The sequence below is a fragment of the Rattus rattus genome, chromosome 16 (genome assembly GCF_011064425.1).
Source record: "Rattus rattus isolate New Zealand chromosome 16, Rrattus_CSIRO_v1, whole genome shotgun sequence".
In the NCBI taxonomy this organism is placed as follows: Eukaryota; Metazoa; Chordata; class Mammalia; order Rodentia; family Muridae; genus Rattus; species Rattus rattus.
Window position 1 is genome coordinate 7,896,153 of NC_046169.1, and position 25,623 is coordinate 7,921,775.

General features: G+C 40.5%; 1 protein-coding gene across 2 annotated transcripts; it reads right to left on the reverse strand.

Annotated features, from left to right (window-relative positions):
- Positions 1-424: 424 nt before the first annotated feature.
- On the reverse strand, positions 425-22,189 carry LOC116885338 (cytochrome P450 3A2). 2 transcript variants are annotated; one of them, XM_032886609.1, is made up of 14 exons: positions 22,048-22,118; positions 21,482-21,575; positions 18,012-18,064; positions 15,782-15,881; positions 12,613-12,726; positions 12,445-12,533; positions 12,002-12,150; positions 9,477-9,604; positions 8,527-8,596; positions 6,170-6,330; positions 5,155-5,381; positions 4,605-4,607; positions 3,720-3,882; positions 433-962 (listed from the first exon to the last, which is right to left on the reverse strand). In XM_032886609.1, exons 1-14 carry the CDS (start codon positions 22,116-22,118, stop codon positions 867-869), a joined length of 1,518 nt encoding a protein of 505 aa, XP_032742500.1. In that variant the 3' UTR covers positions 433-866. The 2 variants fall into 2 exon arrangements, with proteins under 2 accessions (XP_032742501.1, XP_032742500.1); XM_032886610.1 differs by lacking the exon at positions 4,605-4,607 and having other exon boundaries at positions 425-962; positions 22,048-22,189.
- Positions 22,190-25,623: the final 3,434 nt, after the last annotated feature.

Below are 25,623 nucleotides of genomic sequence, written 5' to 3' on the forward strand. Positions count from 1 at the left end.
GTGTGCCGCGTCGTTCCTGCTGGCAAGACGTAGCGCAGAACAAGAAACTGTGACAAAATTAATATGATCTTCACAAACTCAAGACAAAATCATAGTTGTGAGAAGTTAAAAGCCCTCCCTCTAGCCAAGGACTCATTGTAAGCTGGGACCTGTTGAAAGAGGAAAGGTCAGTTTTTTTCTATGGGGTGATACTAGGTCCACTCCAGGCCAAGCCTCACATGAGGAAAAAATATCAAACACAAACTAGACTCCATAGTTTTTGTTTTCTTTTGAAACACTGTGAGAAAATATAAAGTGGGTGCGAAAGTAGATGGGATAGAATCTGGGAAGATTCAGAGGAAAGGAATTAATATGATCAAAATACATTCATAAAGCTTATAAAGAATATTTTAGAAAAAGTTTAAATAGGATTTTTAAAGAAGCATTAAAGGATACTTTCCATGTAGCATTTATTCTAGAATATTGCAAGTGAAAAACATCTGATACCAAATCTACAAATAGAATTACCACAATAGTTCACCTTTACATCAAAATATTATTGATCAAATTACAGAGACATGGTTACTATCAAAAGAGCTCAAAGGAAATTAACAGAGACCACCAGATGTGGATGGAGATGGTCCCATGAGAATCAGCAAAGGTGAATTTCCTGTCCTGTCACAGACTTGCCAACTCCTTTTTATTATGTGGTACTTTGTATAGACACTTAGAAAGATCCATAAATGTACTGAATCTTTAACCATGTATCAACAGCAGTCAATTAAGTCCCAGTTTTATCTGGAATTCATACATGAAGTAAATTAAAAGGTTCAATGTTCTTAGACACTGCCTTTGTGAAGATCCCAATAAAATTCCTTGAGGGAAAGTCAGGCTCCAGTTATGACTGCATCCCGTGGCAGAACCTTTAAAACAATGGGTTTTTCTGGTTCAAGAATTGCTTGTCTACTCAATTTCAGAGGTATCTGCAATAGGGGAAGAAAAATATTGAGAAGCAATGAGTGAACCAACAAGAACCCTGAATTAAAGTAAAAAAATAAATAAATAAAAAGTGTTGGGCTAGAGAGACGGCTCAGAGGTTAACAGCACTGACTGCTCTTCCAGAGTTCCTAAGATCAATTCCCAGCAACCGCACAATGAATCACAATTATCTGTAGTGAGATCTGATGCCCTCTTCTTGTGTGTCTGAAGGCAGTGACAGTGTAGTCATACATAAAATAAATAAATCCTAAAAATGTGTTGGGAAAATAATGCTTTGCACAACCAAAAAACTACATTTATTATCATGTATTGTGACATTACTTCTCTCTTATTCTAAAAGCTTTTGTCAGTTAGATGTTGAGAGCTTGCATCTAAATGTTCATTATTTAAAATGGTGATTGAAAATCAATTGTATTCAGGACTTGAGACAAACTCTTGCTGATTTATACTACTTGTGTTCTATGCTGTTGTAGAGTAAAAAACATGTTTAATATTTTAATCTTATTCTTAGTTTTTATGTCATATTATTTTTAACTCATGAAAAAATTATTTTAGTTTTGAAAGTTGCAAGATAACCATGAGAAGAAACATTTCAACTCTCTTAACAATCCCTAACTCCCACATCATATCTCACCACTACACTTCAAGATATTCAGGGCAAGTCTTTTTTTGAGTACAGATAGTTTGCTTGCTTTTCTAGCATCTATTCTTGGCTTCCAAGGATTTGAAGAATGGGAAACTCTAATTATACAGGATTTTCCAATAGTGATTCAACCTCATGCTCTTCAGTGATGAACAAGGAAATACTCCAGTGAAGAAATCTTCTAGTTGCAGGAAAAGAAATAGGAACAAAGCTGTCATGGAGACAGAGAATTGTCAAATTTAAAATGATTATACTTTGAAAGAGCGTCTGCTTCATGCCAGATGTGCCATTTCTCTCAAAGTAGAACCATGTTTTATCTGTCTAAATCTTTGTACATAATTTAAATGCTTTAGTGAAAAAGTACTACATTAAGTAAAGGTGTGTGTAGATAAAGCTATACAACGTCCTGTAGGAACAGATCAAAGATTAAATACATCTGTCTCTCAGTCCAAAAATAATATTATACAAAGCCACACTCTAAATACACCAATCCTACACTATTTACCCATCCTTTACATGAAACAAGAACAGGTTATTCAGGAAAATGCAATGTAAATGCTTTTTCAAAATGTCTTATTTACTCTTTTTATAATTTTCAGTACTTTACACATGATTTTGATGGAGGTATACAAAAAGATATACAGTATTTACATACATGGTACTGTTAATTTGTAATTGATGCTTTTATGAACAAAAATTATAACTATAGGCCATGCTTTCAAACATTTATGAAAGGTTTTCAATGTGAAAACTCTTCTCAAAAAAACATTTGGAGTTGGTGAAAGGAATAATACAAGGTGATATACAAAATAGAAGGGATATACTTGAATACAGAGAGAAGAAATATTTTTTTAACTGGAGGTTTTAAAGACACATAAGTTGTGAAAATAGGCTGTATCAGCCAAAATTGAAACATGGAGTAAATTAGGACAAAAAAATCTAAGAGGAAGATTGGAGAACAAACAGGAACAAGAAGTATGAGGGTAGAATAAGAAGGGGAATAAAGATGCATAGTTTATAGAAATATGACAAATACCTATTTTCTAGAGCAGAGCCCCTGTAAAATGAGCTGGAATCACCAAGATGTTCCATAAGGTTTAAATTCATCATAACATGCAACTTTTAAAAGACTTATAGTTTATGTATAGAAGAGTTTTCCTGCACATTGCATACCTGCAACAAGTGGGAGGTCTCTAGAAAAGCAAAAGTGGGTCAGAAGAGACCCTGGAAATAGACTTACAAATGGTTGTGAGCCACTGTGTGGGTACTGGAAAATAAACTCGACTACTTTTAAAGGGCAGTAAATGTTCTTAACGACTGATTCATCTCATAAGACCTAGCAAATGCCTTTTAAAATAATGATCTATACTTGGCATGACATGGGAAATCAGAGATGAGCTTTTAAAGCCACACTCTGAGTAAGTTGTATTGTAATTTCAAAAGACTTGACATCTTGAGTTTCTGGTTTCTTTTTGACACATATGGCCCATGCTGGCTTCAAATTCACTAAAGGGCCAATGATTTCTTGAAATTCTGATCCACAAGCCTCTAACTCCTGACTACAGGAATGATAGGTATGTACAGCTTGTTCATGTAGTTCTGGGGATTACAACCAGAGATTTGTACATGATAAGTAAGGATTTTGCCAACTCAGAAACATCTCAAATACCATGTATAATTTTAAAACTGTTAAAAATTCTTCTGTAAGTTTAATCTACATTCATTGGTTGAAAAGACTATGAAAAGGGGGCTTCTTTGAGCTCTGAAAGATGAGTAGTGCAACATGCAACAAACATTTAAGATATGACCATTGCACCTCCAAATGTCAGAATCTCCAATGGACATGACTAGAATTTCAAACAAAATGCATGGAATTCTGTCACATTGGCCTACACTGACTCTTAGTAATACTAAGTTCTACTTTACACAGACATAGAACACAAGACTCCTTAGTTAACACCTGGATACAAATAGCTTATTTGGCCAGAGAACAAATTATTAAACCTCAAACATGCATTATCATTATTATACACAGAACTTTCAGCTGGAAAAATTCCTACCATAAAACACTATTTATAGAAATAGTTTTTTCTCTCACCTGTGTTTCCTTGCAAGGCTGGAAGGAGAAGTTTTGCAGAACTTTAGTGAGAGCGAGTTTCATATTCATGAGAGCAAACCTCATGCCAATGCAGTTCCTGGGTCCATTTCCAAAGGGCATATATACATAAGGATCAATGCTGCCCTTGTTCTCCTTGCTAAACCTGGAGACATAACAATAGAAGACAGGATGATATAGGATAAAAGTATAAGAACTACACGTGTGAAGTCGCCTTTTAACATCTAACCAGAACACATAGGGAGTTTGGGAAAGGTTCATTGAACTTCTGCTTGCAGGTTTTTGGCTCTGAGAATTTTACATTAAATGTCCTTTCTATCCCCCTTATATTATGAGAGTCTCCATATGGTTAAGATAAGATAAATGCTGCTTTTTTAAAAATTCATCTTTGTGAGGTCACATGGTAGTGTAATACCAGTATTATGGGGTAGGGGAGACTAAGCATTGTCTGTTGAATGAAGGGCCAACTCAGTGAAGACACTAATGCCTAGCACTGAAAAATCTGGTCAAAAACAGATGGATGCAAACATCATAGATGAGAATGTAGTGCTCTTGTTTTGCTAAATGGACATGGTACCAAAATGCCTTCTAAATATTTATCTTTACACACAAAAATAAGTGCTGATATAAGCCTTGGTCAAAAAAGCTTCAGTTTGCAGTGGGATACAGTGAACACAGAAACTTATGGCTGATCATATTGCTGAGAAGTGGTGGTGGAGTTCTCAGTCCCTGCAAAGCTCAGGAAACATCACAGAAGAAGGGGCAGAAAAATTGTAAGAGCCAGGGCATGAAATGGGTGTTGTGAAATATTAATTTCCGACCATGACACTTCTATTGTACTCATGAGCTCACAGGAGCTGTGGATACCTACTACAAGACTAGACACATCATCATTCCATCATGGGAGGGAAATGGAACAATAAAAATTCATTTAGGATGATGCTCCGTTCTAACTCTGAAAAGCATATTTCATTTCCACTACAGAAAAAGTGGGTTCCTGCCTCATACTCCAGTTGGTCATTAATTACTTAAGGAAGAAGGAGGAAAACATTCTGCATTTAATTGGTCTTATTTTCTTCCCATCTCACATCCCCTCTCCTCTCTTTTCTTCGATCTCACTGTCACTTGCTACCTGGAAGATGCTCAATCAGTGAAAGGTCTACTATGTAAGCCTGAGGACTCATCCAAATCAATGTTCACATACAAATCATTTATGAAGCCATACACAGTGGCACCCATCTATAATCCCAGTAGCACGTAGACTGAGACAGGGTATGCCTGGTGATCACTGGCTAGAGTTACTCACAGAATTCTAATGAATGCCAAATCATATTATATCTTCTTCCTATAAAGGACATTATAGCATACACAGGCCTGCATAGTGCAGAGTGAGTTCCTGCTTCTAGGGTTCTGGTACCTTTCTGGATGAAATTCCTCAGGCTTTGGCCAGTGCTGTGGGTCATGATGAAGAGCATATGTTGGAATCGTCACTACTGACCCTTTGGGTATAAACAAACCATCAAGTTCTATATCTTTTTTACAGACTCTCTCAAGTCTATTACCAATTGGATACAATCTGAGAGTTTCATTCAACACCATATCCAGGTATTCCATTTCCATCACAATATCGTAGGTAGGAGGTGCCTGAGAAGAAAGAAAAAGATTTATGCTGAGATTTTATAGTAACTTTCAAATGTGTCTAGTGTTGAACTCTCAGTAGGCCCAAAGTCAAGCTCAGCAGCTCAAAGGACCTTAGTTAGTACTTGCAATAAATTTTAAAGGGTTTTTTAAATTGTTTTATTTTATATATGTAGATGTTTTATTTATATATGTTTATGTACACCATATGAGTACAGTGCCCACAGAAGCCAAAATAGGGCATCAGATTTACTAAACTAGAGTTAAAGCAGTTGAGACGTGCCAATTTCATGCTAGTACACAAATATGGATGGAGAATATGGAGGAGTAGCCAGTACTCTTAACCATTGTGCCATCTATCAAGCTCCTTACAAAGTAGAAAGACTATCACTTGGTGCCTTGAAGATGCTCAATTAGTAAAGGTTCTACTATGTAAGCCTGAAGATGAGAGTTCACATACAAATCGTTTATGAAGCCAGACACAGTGGTACCCATCTATAATCTAAATAGCAGGTAGACTGAGAGCATGCCTAGTGCTCATTGGCTAGACAACATAACCCAACCAATAAGGCCCATGTTGGTAAAAGAACATATATTATAAAACATGGCAGAGAATGATTTAGAGAAAGAGAGAGAGGGAAATAGAAGGGGAGAAGGGGGAGAGAGGGGGGAAGGGGGAGAGGAGGGAGAAAGAGAGAGAGACAGAGAGACAGAGAGAGAGAGCAAACACTGCAGGTGACAAGAATGTGTCTTTGTTGAGGCTTCTCCTTTTACCTCCTACACAAACCTCTCACCTTACTCGGCAGAGCCCCATCAATCTCCTCCTGCAGTTTCTTCTGAATATCAGGGTGAGTGGCCAGGAAATACAAGACAAAGGAGAGTGTGCTGCTGGTGGTTTCATAGCCAGCAAAAATAAAGATAACTGACTGGGCTATGATTTCAACATCAGACAGGGCTGGAAGTAAGAAAACATTCAGGTAAGTCATGATGTGATGGACCATCACAGGGGAGATGAGGAGAAAACCAAATGAGCCCCCATTTTTAGAGAGACTAAGGAGATGTCATTCAGTCACTCTGAGACTATCATCACTGTGACAGACTTGTGACACATCCAGAAAAGGAGAATGCTTCAGGCAGGTTGTCCCAATGTTTCTGGTGTTCCTCAGCATCCCAGTGGGCAGCTTCAAGACAAAGATTTCTTGTTTGTAAAGTTTATTTATGAGTATTTCTGTAATCTTGGGGGCATGTGGGGAGGGTGCTGTGTGTGTGTGGAGGGTGCGCATGGAAGCCAGAAGATGGCACTGGAGGCCATAAAGATAGAGTTACAGACAGTTGTACATCTTTTACCATGAATGATACTATTATGTTGTTGGTAAATTCTTTCTCCCAACTAGTGTAAGTCCTTACTACTAAACTGAAACTGGACTGTAAATCCACAACCAGTGGCTATTTTTAAAATTAATATTTATTTTAGCAATCAAAAATAAAACAAAAAGTATGAGGACATGCAATTCAGAGATGGTGGTACCAAGCCCTGTGTTCAGTCCCCAGCACTTTATACACCAGGCATGGTTATGTTTGTGTTCTGGATTACACAAGAAGATTGACTGGAGAGAAGAGAGCCAGTGATGGAAGAATTTGGCTTCTGAGCAGGAAAGGAATCAGCCCCTCTAGGACTGAACACTGACAGCTTCCTAGAAGCTCTTTCTATTTTTACACAAAAGCCAAGTTTAGCAAGTCAATTCCCACCTACCAAAACCTCCTATCTGATAGTGGGCTTGTCTTGAAAGACCTAAGCAGTTCTCAGTCATAGGAGACTGCCTGGTTTGCTGGGTATGCCTTTACACAAAGTTATGCAAAGACTCTGGGAATACTTCCAAAGAACATCATAAAATCTCAGATAAGAATCACTGACAGAAGGCAACTTCAAAGCTGAGGTGCCATCTCTCCAGATTCACGCCAGATGCAATGGTTCTGCTAAAACTCTGCTGCATAGTAGCACATGCCTGTAGTCTCAGGAGTTAAAGGTCATTCTCAGGCACATGGTGAATGTACATCAACCTAGGCTACATGGACCCTGTGGCAAAAGGTGGAGGAGGTATAGAAGAATTTGAAGTTAGCTGTTCACATGAAAGGGTTTCAAATGAGCAAACAGGAGAGGACTCAAAACACAGAGTACTTGGTGACTTGTAACAGTAAACTTAGGGATCCAAAAGATCACACTGCTGCATATAAGCAAGTGAGTCTATGGGAAATAATCGAATAGGTAAAAATGGAAGACTCCCTTTCCTTGTCTCAAAGAAATAAGACAGAAAGGGATTGAGCAAGATACTGCATGCATTCATCTGTTATCTGTACACACACCTAGCATGGGCACATGTGCACATACTCCTGCACATGCATGTACTACACAAAGAACATTAAAAACCTTTAAGTGTTTTTTATGGTTTTTCAAGACAGATTTTTCTGTGTAGCACTGCCTGTCCTGGCATCTATGATGTAGATCAGGCAGCCCTTGAACAAACAGAGACCCACCTGCCTCTGCCTCCCAAGTGCTAGGATTAAAGGCATGCTCCAGCGCTGCCCAGCTATGAGTGATTTTTAAATACTTGAAAGAATGAACAGAACCAATAAATGTGTACAGAGGTTTTTCCCATAAGCTACTTAAACATCACACAAATGAAAAGTAAATCTTTACCATGGATTATGGTAGAAAAAAACATGTCCACTAGGGGTTCCCAGAGAGCTTCTGCACCGTTGGGGTACATGTCCCCTGACTGGGTGTTTAGACATAGATGTCTAGGCAGAGCTCTGAGACTGTGCTGGGAAAGACACAAACAGCACATGTGCTCATGCAGGTAACACAGAGACCATTGGAGACATCCATTATGACCATGCTTTATGTTAAGAGCAAACTTTTGCCCATGTGCATCCATAAAATTACAAGTTGATAATAGCCTTGTCTGTTTTTCGGCAACTTGGCAGAGGTATCCCTCCAATGAGAAAAGCCCCTGGGTGATCCACCCACTTCCCAAGAACTTCCTCAACAGCAGGATCCCTATACCTAGAAAAGCCTGTGTATATATTTTCTGGGCAACCCACCCACTCCTCAAGAGCTGCCTTGTTCATAGACTGGGTAGGGCTTGCTTACCTTTATGAGACACTTCATCTTTGGAATTATTATGAGCATTCAGCATCAGCTGAAGAAAATCCACTCGGTCCTGGAAGCACAAAGAGACGTTGCATAAATAGAAGGTTAAGGGTAAGGCCAGAGGTCAGAGGTGGATCATAAGTGCAGAACCTTAGTTCTCTCATTTCTGAGAACATGGTTCCCTTAAATTCAAAACCGTGACTACGATTGCTTGAGTCATCAAGGAACAAAAGCAAAAGTGGATAAATAGGAAGAATTAGCTTCCCACTAACTACATTTACAAAAAATTACAATAGACACAATCTTAAACAATCACTTTTATTCTTTGAAAATGTTCTTGAAGGCAAGGAAACAGTATTTCCTTTTTAATAATTTGTATTTATTATTGGAGAGTTTCACATATGTACACCTTCAAATATGGTCATCTCCACCCCACTTCCTTCTATATCACCTGTAACATTTCATCTACCATAATCCATTTCCTATTCTTAATCACCCACTAAATCCAACTAGTGATGTGCTCACATACATCGCTGTAGGGCCATCCACTGCCACATGGGAAACCTATCAGTGTCCACAACTTCCCTCCACAGCTATCAACTGCCAATTGTTTCTCAGCAAAGGTCAGGACTTGGAGAGATCCTGTCCCATCTATGCTCGAGTTTTGACAGTCTTCATCATGTTCAGGTCTTATACCATGTCAATTATCTTTTCATTCCTTATGCAGGACATTCTAGGTTTTTTTCTATTGATAAGAATTCATTCCTGGCTTATCATCAATCATTTTAAAAAATGATTGATTAAAAATCCAACTTTTTCCTCAGAAAATATATTCTTTCTTTCTGTGTGCAAATCTAGCCTTTCCTACCTGCCATTAACACAAAGCTCAAATGTTCACAGGCTAACATGTTATAAAAGTATGACCCTCTCAAAAAACCAACACTTACTACCTTATGCTTAGAATCCAGACGGGTTTCCTTTATTCTGTGCACAAATTTTTGGAAAAATGCTATTGAATCCTTTGGGAACATGCAGATATTTAGCATCTCATATATTGGGGTGAGGAATGGAAAGAGTACTGGAAAAAACAGATAAGTTTTAATGGAAATGCAAGTTTTATTTAAATAAATCATAAAGCAATACCAAGAATAAGTCACCAAAGTTCAATAAGAAGCCATGTCTCCGTGACCTTGCTCACACTGAGTCAGCACAATATTTCTGCTTCCACACTTTGAAGTAGCCTTAAGTTTAACTCTATTCCTGGAGTTCATGTGGATTCACATAGAAAATACAAGGGCCATTAAGATGGCTCAACGGCTGAAGACTTCTGGAGAAAAAGCTAGCCACCTGAGTTTGATCTCTGGATCCCACTCTGTGAAAGAAAAGTTGTGCTCTGATCTACACATGCCACACAAAAGCCAAATCATACAGGCATACAAAGAACAGGCAAGGCTACACAGAGAAATCCTGTCTCAAAAAACAAACCTCAAAGACAAGTGAACAAAAAGCATGAAGAATGAAAAATCACATACTCTCCCTTACTTCCAGATTCTAGCCTATATGAATAACCATGTAAAAATGTCTGAGTGTAAGTATCATCTAACACTTACAAGAAGGTGCATAGGATAATATTAGGTGAAAAGAATGGAATGTAGGCAAAGTGACACGAGATGTATATGGAAATATAATTGACAGGGAAAGTATGAAAACCCTAAATGACACACCATGGTTAATTGTACCCAGACTATACATAAAAAACAGTTAACACTCCCAAAAGAACCAGGTTTAATTCACAGTATCCAAGTGGTTGCTGTCAACCACCTGTAACTCCAGGTCAATGAGATTCAAGGCCCCCTTATGCACTTTATGCATGCATGCTAAACACCCATACACAGAAACTAAAAATAAATAAATCTTGTAAAAATGATAAAGCAATTGAGCTATGCAATTGAAGATCCAGCCAGGCAATGGCAGTGCATTCCTTTAATCCCTATACTCAGAAGCAGGTTGAGCTAGGTGCGTTCAAGACCAGCCTAGTCTACAGAGTGAGTTCCAAGCTACTGAACAATAGAGAAAACCTGATCGTAAAAATAAAGAACGGTGTGGGGAGGGGATGGAGAGCAAGGAAGATGGAGAGTGAGAGGGAGAGGAAAAGATCTAAAAGGAGACATTAAAACATTGAAGTCCTGCATTTCTGGCAGACATTTACATGTAGAATAGCTACAGCTGCTGTAGACAATGTACGTTCAATCGCTTAATATGTTAAAAACTCAGTTACTGTCTAACTCAGCAAGGCTGATTCTGGAAATGACATAAAAACACATATTTAAACATAACCTTGTATAGGAAAGATCATAGCAGTGAAATCCATGGCAAACGTGTAAGGCTGACTTCAATGGCCATCAACAGGTAGGGAGTATAATTTGCTCCTAGACAAAGGATATAGTGACACTTGCTTCATTCAGTGTTTTGCTAAATGAAAGAGGCCTCTCACAGAGACCACATAGTGTATGACCGCATTGATATGAAATACCCAAAATATACAGATACAGAGGAAGTGAATTGGTGGTTCCTCAGGTCAAGGTTGCTTTAAAGTTGCAAAATGACTAGAACATGATTGACATAGGTAATAGGCCAGGTCAATTCAGTCAATGCTGACCCCTAAGAGATCAGAGTACAGAGAATAAGGGACTGTTGAGTACTGGACCCTAAATGGAGCAACTATATCAGCACCCCCACCCAGCAAGGCTCAAGGAACATCATGAAAGAGGGTGTGGAAATAAAGTCAGAGGCAGGAATGGGGAGTGTGAAATACCATATCCCAGAAAAGGCACGGTGCTCTCTCAGATCAAGTCAGTGATATTGGTCAGCATCTTAGCAGGCATCGCTGATTGAACTCAACTGGCCACCAAAACAGATAAAAGGACAGGAAATTGAGAGGAAGATGTACTTCCATGTCTAGGGGATGTGGAAAGTAAGTTTTAGGGGTGGCTCTAATCAAGGCAAATGGTATAACTGTATGATCTTGCAACCATGGAGAGTTCTGGATTTGCAGAAAGCCAATTTGTACTTTTAAAATTTTATAGTATTTATACAAATGAAAGAATTCTAAAATAAAACCAGGACTCAGAAGTGTACACTGTAATCCCAGCCCTCAAGAGGCAGAGGTAGAGGAATCGCTGTAAGTTCAAGGCCACCCTGGTACACACAGCAATCTCCAGGCCAGCTAGGACTACACAGTGAGACCCTGTCTGTCTCAAAGTAAAACAAAGTTCAAAAATAGAAGTAATCGGGCTGCCTGTCTTTGAACGTAGTGAAAATACTAAACTGTGCCTTTAGGGGATTAATTACATGGTAGGTGAACTACATACCACTAAACCCATTCATTTGGGGGAAGTGGGAAGAGAAAGGCAGACCTGGCAAATGGTCACAGACAAGAGCAATGAATCATGAGGCAGAAGAACCACCCACATACCTACTGACAAGAACAATGGATCAAAAAAGTCAAATCTTAACAATTTCTTGGTTTTCTCCACAAAAGGATCCTTTGGGTTGTTAAGGGAATCGACGTTCACTCCAAATGACGTGCTGGTGATCACATCCATGCTGTAGGCACCAAACACTCTGAGAAGAGGGAGGAGTGGGAATTTAACACATGTATCAAGGAGCGGGAAAGTATTCATATTCTCAGGAGATGGTAATGTTACCTTAGTATGGACCAAGCCCTTCCCAGCCTACCCACCCTCTACCCCTGCAAACTTCATACTGTCACATTTGTTCCTTTTAAATTATATATAATGTCATCTCCTGTCTAAAGGGGCAAGGACAATCATCTGGCCCATGGGAACCACACCACAAGGATAACCATGCAAGCCAGTTTCCCCCATCTCATGAACACAGTGATGGGCCAGCACTCACTTTTTCATGGTGACAGGCTTGCCTGTCTCAGCCTCTTGCTTCAAGTACTTTACCAAAATGTCTCCATACTGTTCAATGATGGGGAACATCTAAACAAAAAAGAAAACCATCCGCAGTTATGATGGGGACTCCAGTCACACAGGCTGCACTTAAAAGAATTTCACTCACCTCCTTGAGTCTTCCACTGGTGAACGTGGGGGACAGCAAGGCTCTATATCTCTTCCACTCCTCATCCTTAGCTACAGAGACGGCTTTCCCCATAATCCCCACTGGGCCAAAATCCTAGAGTCAAAAAAAATGAATAAATAAATCCACCCTGTGAAAAATCAGGTGCATTCTCAGCTGCCTATTGTGGTTCCAATTCTATATTCCACTCTATATTCCAGGATCCTTTTAAATGTAAATATCTCTGTGGTTGGAAAACTAGGTTCAGGGGTGGGGAGAAGATGAGAACAAGACTTAGTTGATCTCCAGAGCTGTGAAGATGAGGTTTCAGTTGGAGACAAAATAGAAAGATAACTTTGTATCAATCACGTTCTCCGGGTCTCTATGCCCTGTATTTACATGAGCAAAGTGAAAAGGATGTCTTCATATGCTGTGTGTCTGTCTGTCTTTCTGTCTGTCCGTCGATGTGTCCATATGTGTCTGCTCTCTCTCTCTCTCTCTCTCTCTCTCTCTCTCTCTCTCTCTCTCTCTCTCTCTCTCTCTCCCTCTCTCTGTATGTCTGTGTATGTGTACATATGAATGCTGGTTCACATGTTCATGTGTGTTCCTGTGAGAACAAAAGTCAAGCATCATTCTTTATATCTCTATATGGCATTTTTGAGGCAATGTCTCTATATGAATCTAGCAGGCTCTGGTTTGGCTAGAGTTGCTACCAAACAAGCCCCTGTGGTCTTCCGTTTTCCACATGTATCTCTAGAGTCACACATGAATGCTGCTCTGCCCAGCCTTTTTGTGGACGCTGAGGATCTAAACTCTGGTCCTTTACCCACTGTTCAAGCCAACTCCCTAGTCCTGAGTCACTTAAAAGATTTGATATTTGGGGTTTTTTTAAGGATTATTTTACTATTACATGAGTTTGGCCTAATGTTGCTTGTGTTATAATGTTAATTTCAGTCCCCCAAACTGCTTACAGGAGTGTCTGCATATAAGACACTAAGGGACCCTGACCCAGTTGGCTCCAATTGGTAAATAAAGATGCCAGCAGCCAATGGCTGGGAAGGACAGGCAGAGGTGGAAATTTTAGGATTCACGAGCTTGGGAGAGAGAGGAGGAAGAAGCAGAATCACCATGAGAGGAACATAAGACAGACCAGCCACTTAAGAACTTAGGTAAATGGCTCTAGTGGCCATGTCGCCAATTGGGTCTGTGGAACCAGAGATGAAATATAGATTTTAAAGGATGTTGACTTCAGAATACAGGAAAAGAGAGTTTGCTAGTTGCCAAAAAGATTAGAAATGCCCAGCCTTTTAGCTAGTCGATGCATATTAAAATTAACTGGTGTGTATCTGTGTGTGTGCATGTGTGCATATGTGTGTGTGTCAGTCTGTCTATGTGTGTATGTATCTATGTGTGTATCATTGTCTGTGTGTATGTATCTATGTGTTTCTGTGTGTTTCTGTATATATCTGCCTCTGCATGTGTATGTCTGTGTATGTGTTTTTGTTTCTGTGTGTTTGTCTGTTTCTTATGTATGGGTCTGTCTCTCTGTGTGTGTATCTCTGTGTCTATATATGTCTCTCTGTAAGGGTGTCTCTCTTTCTCTGTCTCTCTCTGTATATCTCTGTGTCTCTGTCTCTCTCTCCTCCTCTGTGTTTGTGTATCTCTGATTGTATGTGTATCTCTCTGTGAGTGAGTATACACAAGAATGCTAGTGCACATGCCCACATGTGCTCATGTCAAGACCAGAGGTCAGGCATCGTTTTAAATACCTCTCTATGGTATTTTTGAGGCAAGGATTCTCCTTGAATCTAGAAGGTTCTGCTTTGACTGGAGTAACTAGCAAACAAAGCCACTAGGCGGCAAAAGGATGGAACTAGAAATATCATCCTCATTGAATAACCCAGGCCCAAAAAGATTGGCATGGGATGTACTCACTTATGAGTGAATGTTACCTATAAAATGCAGGGTGTGGGTTGGGGATTTGGCTCAGTGGTAGAGCGCTTGCCTAGCAAGCGCAAGGTCCTGGGTTCGGTCCCCAGCTCCGGAAGAAAAAAAAAAAGAACTAATCATAAAATGCAGGGTAACCATGCTACCATCCACAGACCAAAAGAAACTAAGTAATGAATGAGGAGTGCCCAAGGGAAGCATTACTTTCACAGAACATGAAACAAAATAGACATAGGAGATGGATAGAGTGAGGGAACTGGATGGGACAGGGAGTAGACAGGGAAAAGGGGATGAAGATCAGTTTTGGGAGGTTAGAGAGGGCTGCAAGACAGAACATGGATGATTGGGGGAGCATCTCTGGGACTAGCCAGATACCTGGGATGGTGGAGGTTCTGAAAAGACTATGAAGGTAACCCAAACTGAGACTCCAGGCCTCAAGCTGTGGATATGGAGACTGAAGAGGTCACATACTGTAGCCAGGCATGATTTCCAGAGGAAGAAGTGGGCACATCAATCCACACACAAACCTGTCTTGCTCAAATATATGCGGGGATAAAGATGCATGAATGACCAACTAATGACTGGTCAGAGTTGAGACCCATACAGTGAAAGACACTATAGATGATCCTCTGCTATGCTTTCAGAACTAGCATGAGCGAGTTCTCAGAGGCTTCATCCAGCAGCAGATAGAAAAATACACAGAGACACTCATCTAAACATGGGGCAGAACTTGAGAAGTCATGTAGAAGAGTTGGAGGTAGGATTGAATAAGCCAGGAGGTTCAAGCATACCACAAGAAAACCCACAGAGTCAAAAACCGGAGACCATGAAGACTCACAGATACTGAACCATCAACCAAAGTAATTAGAGGAGTTGAATATAGGCTCCCTGCACATTTGTAGCAGAAGCGTAACTTGGTCTTCATGTGGGTCTCCTAAGAATTGGAGCTGGGCAGTCTCTGCATTGCCAGCCTTTGGATATGGTCCCCCTAACTGAACTGCCTGGTTGGGCCTCAGTGGGAGAGGATCCCCTTAATCCTGATACTACTGGATATCCCATGACAAGGTGTTTCACAAGCGGGATATCCAAGGAGAAGGCGAAGTGACTATGGGGAAAGGGATCAGTAAGGAAGGGACTGGGAGGAAAGGAGGGAGGGGAGAGGAGTTGCAATCTGGATGCAAAGTGAATAATTAAATTAATGAGTGCAAAAAAATATATGACCTACCCGCCGGTTTGTGAAGACAGAAAAGCATTCCTTCACTAGTACATTCTTAATCATCTCTGTGTCCATGATGGCAAACACAGGTGTTTGACCATCAAACAACCTGTGTGGGGAAGACAGCTGATGACCAAGGTTCTGAAGTGAGAGCCACACCCAGACTTTGATCCTAATGTTGGAGGATCTTCACTCTGCTTATACAATGCACACAGTCACAGGAGTTCCCAGTCCAGCTTAGGAATTCTGATCACAGAAACAGTGGAGTCTATAAAAAGTGATATGCAATGCCATTCAAGATACAATGAGTCTCCCAAAGACAATACCTCTCTGAAAGTTCCCATAATGAGAAACAACAAGTGGCAATTTTCTAAGTATAGATGTGAATATATGGGAATTGCCTATACCATTATCTATGATTTAGCACATTTGAAATATTGCAAGGGGCAGGAGAGATCATTTCACAGTTAGGAGCACATATTGTTCTTGCAGAGGACCCAAGTTTGGTTCCTAGGATGATTCACAATCACCTGTAACAGCAGGTCTAGGGATATCCAATACTTATGGTTTCCAGGATCATCTACAATCATGTACAGAATCACACACACACACACACACACACACACACACACACACACACAAACATACACATATATATAAACAGAATTAAAAGTAGAAATTTAAAAATTAAATGCTAGAGTAAAAATTAATCATTAAATCTTTAAAATAAAATGTTAATGTTAAATATTTTAAAGTAAAATGATAAATAATAAATTCTTAAGATAAAAATTGAAATTTAAACATTATTCTATGCAAGTGCTACTTGCAGACACCCTTTGATCCCAGCCCACAGAAGTCAGAGGGAGGTAGATCTCTGTAAGATCAAGGCCAGTCTGATCTGTAATGTGAGTCCAGGACAACCAGAGGTGCATACTGAGAAACCCTAACTTGAAAGTTAAACAAAGATTTTAATCTTAAGAATAATAGTATATATCAACATCTGGTGTTGAGATGCAGCTCAGTCTTAGCATATCTGCCTAGAGTGCACCAGACCCACCAGATACATTGAGATGAAAACACAAAATTTAACTGAGGCACCTGTATCTACTTCTCCAAGACTCAGGTCGACTGTAAGACAGGGCAAGAACATGAGAGCCAGAAAGCAGAGGGGAGAGTTTTACAAGATGTCTTCAGTACTCCTGAATTCACTACAACTGGGATCACCTCAGATGCCCTGTGCATGACTGTCAACATTCTAGCCAAAAGTGTAAGGTCCTGACCCTGCCTCAGTATTTGCTCACAGCTACTTCCTGGAGTGGGAAGCAAAATAACCCAAAGAGGCATTTAATGATGTCATCTCAGTCCCTGGGATCTATGTGTTGGAAAGAGAGAACTGACTGTCACAAGCTGTGATCTGATACACACTTTTACCAAGACCCTTGGCAGGGGCTGAGGAAATGGCTCAGTAGATCAAGGCACCTGTACCAAGCCTGAGTACCTGAGTTCTGTCCTCTGTAAGTAGAGAACTAAATTCCACAAGCTATCCTCTGACCTACATATATGCACCAGAACACATGTCCCCATTCCCAGAAAAAAAAATTGATTTAGAAAAAAACATAAACAACCAAGTCTCTATATGCACAGAGTCTTCCAATTCTAAGCATGAAACATTTACTAAGTCCTTAGCAAGGTCATCACCCCCAGTCTTCTGCTGTCAAATGGCATATTTAGTCTACAATGAAGGAATGTGGGCTTCTATAAGGAAATGAGCCAGTGGCAAAGAGATGGCACAAGAAATTTGCTAGAGCAGATCAGAGAGACCTGAATCAATGTACTGCATGTTAGGAAAAGGATGATTCAGAGCAAAAAAAAAACAAATTAGAAGAGGACACTGGATAAACCTGAGGCATGGGCAGATGCCCACAGGCCACACATACTCACACCATGGAGGAGGCTAGTCTGTGTGAAGGGCATGGGGACAGGCAGGGATAGTGACCAGGTTGTAAAGTGAAAAAATAAATAAATAGTGGAAGAAAGAAAGATCTCAAGTCCGTGAAACATCAAACCTATCAAAAGCCACAGTGTGCAATGTCAATTAGACCTTGGAACCCTGGCACTTAATGACATACAGTATCACCTTTACACACAGAGGTGTATGGCTTCAATTCTTTGTCCTTTCACAAGTGGAGTGCCTCATCCTAAAGAGAGTCAACTCCATGGAACTTTCCAGAATACTCACCCCCATATTTTTCCATACTTTTTATAGCACTCCATGTCGAATCTCCCTAAGCCCTGAAAAGAGAAATATGAATCCATTACTGTCCTGTATGTACTGACCATTCTATAGCCAGAGCACCAAAACCCTAAGATCTCATAAAGTCAGATTTATTGTCTCTGACACAAAAAAAAATGCTTATTCAAAGATTTTGACATGTCAAGAGCAAGATTGGTGGGTGAGAAAAGACAGAATGAGAGAGTAGGACATGTTACACCTTCCTGTGGCCTCTGCATGTCAACTCACAGACACAAACATAAACTGATATAACACACACACTGATGATGATGATGATGATGATGATGATGACGACGACGACGACGACGACGACGGCGATGGCGATGATAATGATGATGATAATTATAATTATAATAAGCAGAATGATTTTTAAACAATATACAAGGTAAGCACAGATCCTGTAGGAAGAAAATCCTGAGCAGAGAGCAGCACAAACTTTGCCACTCCCCCTCTGGGTGTGAGCTTGGGAATGTCTGTCTAGGAGACTGACTATGGACCAGGTACCAAAGCAGGATAATCACAACCCATCCTCCTGGACTTAGGGCCTTCATGCCACATTACATTCTCATTACTCAATTTTCTAATAATTTTGTTAAATCATCCTTTCCCTAGTGGCTTTGCTTTTAACAAACCTTAAAAGAAAAAGAAGAAAGTAAAAAAAAAAAAAAACTATGGAGTAAGGATCTATCTGAGACAGCCATCATCCTGTCTCAGATAGTCTCACTCACTACTCAGTCTCATGCACATGACTGATGTCTTTAAAGAAACAGAGGCAAGTGTAGATACAATTCAGTACCTACAGTGGAACAGTTTGCCTAGCGTGCGGAAAGTTCTGCAGTTAAGAGCACTGGCTAACCTTACAAGTTCCATTCCCAGAACCCACTTCCTGCATTTCACATTCATCTCTAACTCTAGCATCAGGGATTACATCGCCCTCTGCTGTGCTCCCTAGGTACTGCACTCACATACACACACACACACACACACACACACACATATACAACCTTGTACACATAAAATCTATCTAAATGAATCAATCCCTAACCAGGAACCCAGTACCTAAAGGAAGAGAGAAAGTAAATGCCCTAGTTCTGAAGACCCAAATATGCCATAATAGTGTGAACAGAGGCTAAAGCCCTACAAAAACCTCAGGGGTTCAAAAATTAAAAAAAGAACTCAAGGGGTTGGGGATTTGGCTCAGTGGTAGAGTGGTTGCCTAAGAAACGCAAGGCCCGGGGTTCGGCCCCCAGCCCCGAAAAAAAAAAACCAAAAAAAAAAAAAAAAGAGAACTCAAGTATACGAAAAGCCTCCTAAATTTAGGGGTTCAGGGGGCCAGGGATAAACTGATGCTTCAGAAATATTCAGCAAAAAGAACAAAAGCATCACTCACAAGAGCTCGGACAAAGACAATTTTATTTTTTTTATTTGATATATTTCTTTATTTACATTTCAAATGTTATTCCCTTTCCTGGTTTCCTGTCCACAAGCCCCCATCCCCTCTCACTCCCCATACAGGTGTTCCCCCCGACCCACCCTCCTTACTGCTCCCCTCTGACATTTCTCTGCACTGGGGGTCCAACCTTGGCAGGATCAAGGACTTCCCCTTCCACTGGTGCCCAAATAAGTCTATTCTCAGATATATATGCAGTTGGAACCCTGGACCAGTACATGTATAGTCTTTTGGTAGTGGTTTAGTCCCTGGAAGCTCTCGTTGGTTGGCATTGTTGTTCTTATGGGGTTGCGAGCTCCTTCAACTCTTTCAATCCTTCCTCTAATTCCCCCAAAGAGGGTCCTGTTCTCAGTTCGGTGGTTTGCTGCTAGCATTGACCTCTGGATTTGACATGCTCTGGATGAGTCTCTCAGGAGACATCTACATCTGGACCCTTTCAGCATGCACTTTTTAGCTTCATCAATCTTATCTAGTTTTGGTGGGTGCGTATATATGGGATACATGTTCCAGAGTAGTTGGAACAGTTTGCAATCCCACCAACAATGAAGGAGTTTTTCTCTTTCTCCACATCCTTGCCAGCATCTGCTGTCACCTGAGTTTTTGATCTTACCATTCTGACTGGTATGAGGTAGAATTTCATGGTTGTTTTGATTTGCATTTCCCTGATGACTAAGGATATTGAACATTTCTTTAGGTGCTTTTCGGCCATTTAATATTCCTCAGCTGAGAATATTTTGTTTAGCTCTGTACCCCATTCTTATTAGGCTTATTTCACTCTCTGGAGTCTAACTTCGTGAGTTCTTTGTATATTTTGGATATTAGCCCTCTATCAGATGTAGGATTGGAAAAGATCTTTTCCCAATCTGTTAGTTACCATTTGTCCTAATGACAGTGTCCTTTGCCTTACAGAAGCTTTGCAGTTTTATGAGGTCCCATTTGTTGATTCTTGATCTTAGAGCATAAGACATTGGCGTCTTGTTCAGGAAATTTTCCCCAGTGCCCATGTGATCAAGACCCTTCACCACTTTTTTTTCTATTAGATTGAGTGTATCTGGTTTGATGTGGAGGTCCTTGATCCACTTGGACTTAAGCACAAATACAATTTTAATCTTGTAAATATAGATTTGTATCCTAGAATTTAGAACCTCTTCAAGATTTTCTTCAAATAACTACAGCTGTGTCAAACAAACTCTTCCATTAATGCTCACAAGGTCAGAGCATCAAGATTGAATGAGATCTGGGCACTTTACCTAAGTTAATTTCAATAAACTAGGGCTGGTGACATGCCTCCAAATGAAAAAGGACTTGCCAACAAGCCTGATAACCTGAGGACTAAGATTTCTATAAGAGCAGACTGACTCTCACAAACTGCCCTATGACCTACACATGCCTGCAGTGGCATTTACACACCCTCAACAAAAATAAATAAATGGGAGGGGGTGACAATGGAGCTATAGGGATGCTTCAGTGACAAAAGCTTCCTGTGAAAACAAGAATTTGAGTCCCCGGGATCTATGTAAATACCTAGCAGGAGGAAATAGAACAAGATCACAAGACTCAGAGACAAGGGACACCAAGAGAAAGTTGACTAGCTAAACTAATCAGAACAGAGAAAGCCGGGTCAATGTGAGAGATTCTGTCTCAAAGGATGAAATTCAGAGCAATCAGCAATACACCCAGTGTCAACCTCTGACACACACATACATATGACCCTGCACACACATATGGGCACTCACACACATGCAAATGCCTGGATCCACTCTATAAAATATATACACACAAACACACTATTAAGCTGTAAGTTGGTAATAAAGACCCTGGGGACTCACAAACATTCTCAAGAATCAAGAGGACACACAGTATGAGGGTCCGATGTCTTAGGGTTTCCTCCTAAGGAGCATTTAATAGAACTAAGACATTATTGGCCACAAGCAGAAGTGATATGGAAAACTTAGTCAACACTCACCTTGTAGTAATTCAGCACAGTGCCTAAAAAAGGCAGAGGTTTTGGCCCAGGAATTCCTTGTTTCTTAAAAATTCCATGTCTACGGGTTCCAAGTCTATAAAGGAAAACAGAAAGAAGTGTGGCCATACACACAGAATAGAGGAAGGAGACAAGCAAGACCATCATTAAAAACTGAAACAAGGGGGTTGGGGATTTAGCTCAGTGGTAGAGCTCTTGCCTAGCAAGCGCAAGGCCCTGGGTTCGGTCCCCAGCTCCGAAAAAAAAGAAAAAAAACTGAAACAAACCAACAACTAGGCTGCCCCTCCAGTTTCCATACAGCTTTGGGAATGGAAGGTGTCAGATAAACTTTAGCTGTAGTTAGAGATGACTGTGAGCTGCATGTGGATGTTTGGGTTCAAATCTGGGTCCTCTGAAAGAGCAGCCAGTAACCTGAAGAAAGGAACAATCATCTCTCTAGCCTGATTCTGATATCATTTCGATCCTCCCAATAATAACAGAATATAGGTCTAAGTATCACTTCAAACCCAAGAACCTGGTCACAGGGAGGAACTTCTGAGGTCACTCACCGGTAGAGAAGCACCAGGATGACTGCCAGGAGGACCCAGGTTTCCAGTGAGAGAGCTGAAACCAGGTCCATCCCTGCTTGTCTGTCAGCAAATTACTCCTCGGTGTTCTCCCTCTAGCTGGGCCTCTGATGCTCTGCAGGTCTTCCCTCCTGACCACACAGCTGCACTGAGGCCAGCCTGCAGTACTTATATGCTGGGAAGATGGGTGGCACCAGGGATCCAGCCAGTAGATGGATCACCTCTGGCTCACCTGGACTTTGGTACTCTCTTCCCCTAAACAGTTCATAAAGTTCATCTACAGCTTCTTTGACCTTCTTGAGCTAACATTCTGTGTGGCATCAGTAAACAGCAGTGCTACATGGGTAAGAGTAAAGGTTCTTGATTTCTTTCAGAAATTTAGGCAAATTCAATAACATGAAATACCTACCCTCTCACCACTGCTGGCTTCATCAAAAATACACTCAGAGAATAGAAGCAGGGGGATCAGAAATTCAAAGACAAGTTCAAAGCCACATAGAATGTTTGAGACCAGCCTGGGATGTGGGAAAACGTGCCTCAAAAAAAATCTACTACATCTATCCACCAAAATTCAACACCTGCCATCCCTTGACTATGGTGCCAGAGAGAAAGAGACACTAGTCCTGACACTCACTGCTGAGAGAGAGAAACCGTACTCAGTTGTGAACTCACTGATGGCTGGTGACCCACAGGCTTTAATGGACAGTTCCAAACCTGCAGTCACACACACAGGAATCTAGATGAAGTGTTCAGGACACAAAACAAGTCATGAATATGGATAGGAGCTTTGTAGGGAAGAACTGAGGGTGACAGGGATAGGATAAGGGAGAAGGGGGAGAATTAACCAGAATGCATTCTATACATAAAGTTGTCTCACGCACAGAGAAAGACACAGACAGATAGACAGAGACAGAGAGATAGGGAGAGAGATAAAATTATTTAATTAAAAAAATAGCTATTGAAATGCAGAGAGCCATAGTAAAGCATCAGAGGAAGAACGAAGAGTCCTGTGGAAGAGTGGGGTACAGGATTCAGTGAGTCTGAGGGGTCAAGGATACCACAAGAAGATCTAGAGAACCAACTAACCTGGTACCATTGGTCTCAAATAGAATGAATCACCAACCAAAGAGCATGCAGGAGCTGGACCTAGGGCCCCTACACATATATAGCACATGTGCAGCTTGGTCTTTTTGAGGGTCCCCAACAATTGAAGTAGAGACTGTCTCTGACACTGCTGCCTGCCATTGGATCCACTTGCCCTAAATGGACTGCCTAGTAGAGCCTCAGTGAAAGAGGATGCTTCTAGTCCTCCTGAGACTTGGTGTACCAGGGAAGATAACCTAGAACAGGCTTCACCTATGCAGAGGAGAAGGGAAGGAGGAACTGGGGAGGGATTTGTGCGGTTGGAACTTGGAGGAGAGGACAGAGGGATTACTGCTACCAAAAATTTTTACTAAAAAATTAAGTAGAAAAAAAAAAAAACAACAACAAAATCCCCAAGTCCAGCCAAGATCCAAGGGCTCCTGAGTGTAGGAAGGAATACTAAAACAGGTGAACTTTAGAAAAAAAATCAAACAATCAACACTGTGCCCTTGAGGTCTAGAAATTCATTATTTTCTCAAATGGAACCTCTCAGTGCAGAGGGCCATACAACCACAAGTGCACGCATACACGTGCACCCATTCCCACCAAGCTGACATCAGACAATGATTGCTATTATTTACTGTATGGAGCACTTTGCCTACATTAGCTGATGTCCTACACTCTACAACCCTGTGAGGGATAGCTCTGTCACAGGAGAACAAAAGATGCTCCAAATGATAACTGATTCGATCAAGGTTACAAGATAAATCCCTAACACAATTAGGATCCAAGAGATCATATAGCTCTAAACTTCAAGGTCTCCATTATTTTTGTTTTATTATTAATTAAAATAAAATTAGATCATCCCCCTTCATCTCTTCCCTCCAGTTTCCCCCATATCCCTACTCCCTCTCAATTCATGACCTCTTTTTGATTAGTCTTATTGTTCCACATATAACATTGAAATATATAAATGCAATTTGTTGAGTCCATATAGTGTGGCTTATTTGTGTATGTTTTCTAGGCTAAACACTCCATGTGGACAGTCAATTAAGGGACTCATCCCTAGTTTCCTTGAGTTTCCATCTCTCAGGAGTCAGTAATGGCCTGGAGTTCTTCATCTAAATGAGGAGTCTTCTGAGATTTCCCTGTCTACCTATTCGAGATTTCATTGTTCAGATCTTGTTTAGGTAACCATATTGTTAATGTTTCATGAGTGTGGCACCCCAGACATTTCTGGGAATCACCATATGACAATAGACTTATGAGTCCTCTGACTCTTAAAATCTTACTGCCCCTCTGAGATTGTATCCCCTGTATTCCCTGAGATTTAGGTGTGGGGGTGGGTTGTAGATGCCAAGGTCTTCACCTTTAACAGACTCACCCTTGCAAGATGTCATACAGGATTAGTGGGGGAAACAGCAGTTCACTACAATTGGGATGCCTCCTAATGTGTAAGAATCACCAGTGCTCATCCTTCTAAGCAGAAACAAGGTAAGGGGAACCAGAAAGCAGACAATGAATGCTGGGGAAGGTGAGGCAGCCCTTCTCGTGCTCTAAAGGATAATACATGCTGTTGATTTTAGAGCAAAGAAAACTAACTAGGATTTCCACATGATGGTTACTTTTCAATCCTTCCAAGAGATGGTTTTGAGGTTAATTAATCATTAATACACACACAGCAGGTCATAGCTTATAAGTGCCTTTATGCTCTCTTTATGGTCTTCATGTTAAGTCCCTGAGATACATAAGCTACTGTCCCCATGTTGGAGCTGAAGCTATGACTCAGAATTTTAGATCATTGTCTGCTCTTGTGAAGGACCTGGGTTCAATTCCCATTACCCTTCTGGCGGCTCACATGATTTTTAGCTCCAGCTTCTATTTGTAGCTGAATAGGGCAATGTACTTGCCAGCAAGACTCCCATACACATAAAGATTTCTTCTTAAATCTCTAATGCCCATGTTACAGAAGTGGAGACCTCCAGCTAAGGGATGAACTTGCACAAAATGATTGTTACTGAAATTTTTTATTTTTATATTTTTTAGATAAAATCCAAAAGATTTCACAAAGCCATAGCAACTCAGAGATTTATTAAGGAGGGCACCATGTCCAGAACATTTGTAACTTGCTCCAATTCAAACTCAGAAAGAAGAGCAAAACAAAGGAACATGTGTGTCCTTCTCATGAGAATCACTACAAAAAAAAGTCCTAAGCTAAATAGTAGCAAGCAAAACCCAGTGACAGGGATCACAAGAGGACATTCCATGACAACCTCGATTCAACCCAAACTCAGGATGCTTAGCACAGAAAGCAATGTGGATATCAGCTGTAATACTAACCGTGAAAGAAAACATTATAGGTTCTCAAGGTAGCTCAGAAAACAAAGTCACCTGTCTCCACACCTGATGATCTGAGTTCAATTCCAAGCATCTATGTGATGGAACAGAAGAATGAATTCCCACAGGTTTTCTTCT

Excerpts from the sequence above, each read along its gene's own strand:
- LOC116885338 (XM_032886609.1), bottom strand. The coding sequence starts at position 22,118 with ATGGACCTGGTTTCAGCTCTCTCACTGGAAACCTGGGTCCTCCTGGCA. Across the intron at positions 21,576-22,047 it reads ATCCTGGTGCTTCTCTACCG|ACTTGGAACCCGTAGACATG; the intron begins GTGAGTGACCTC and ends TTTCCTTTATAG. Across the intron at positions 5,382-6,169 it reads ATGGGGCTCTGCCGAGTAAG|GCACCTCCTACCTACGATAT; the intron begins GTGAGAGGTTTG and ends CTTTCTTCTCAG.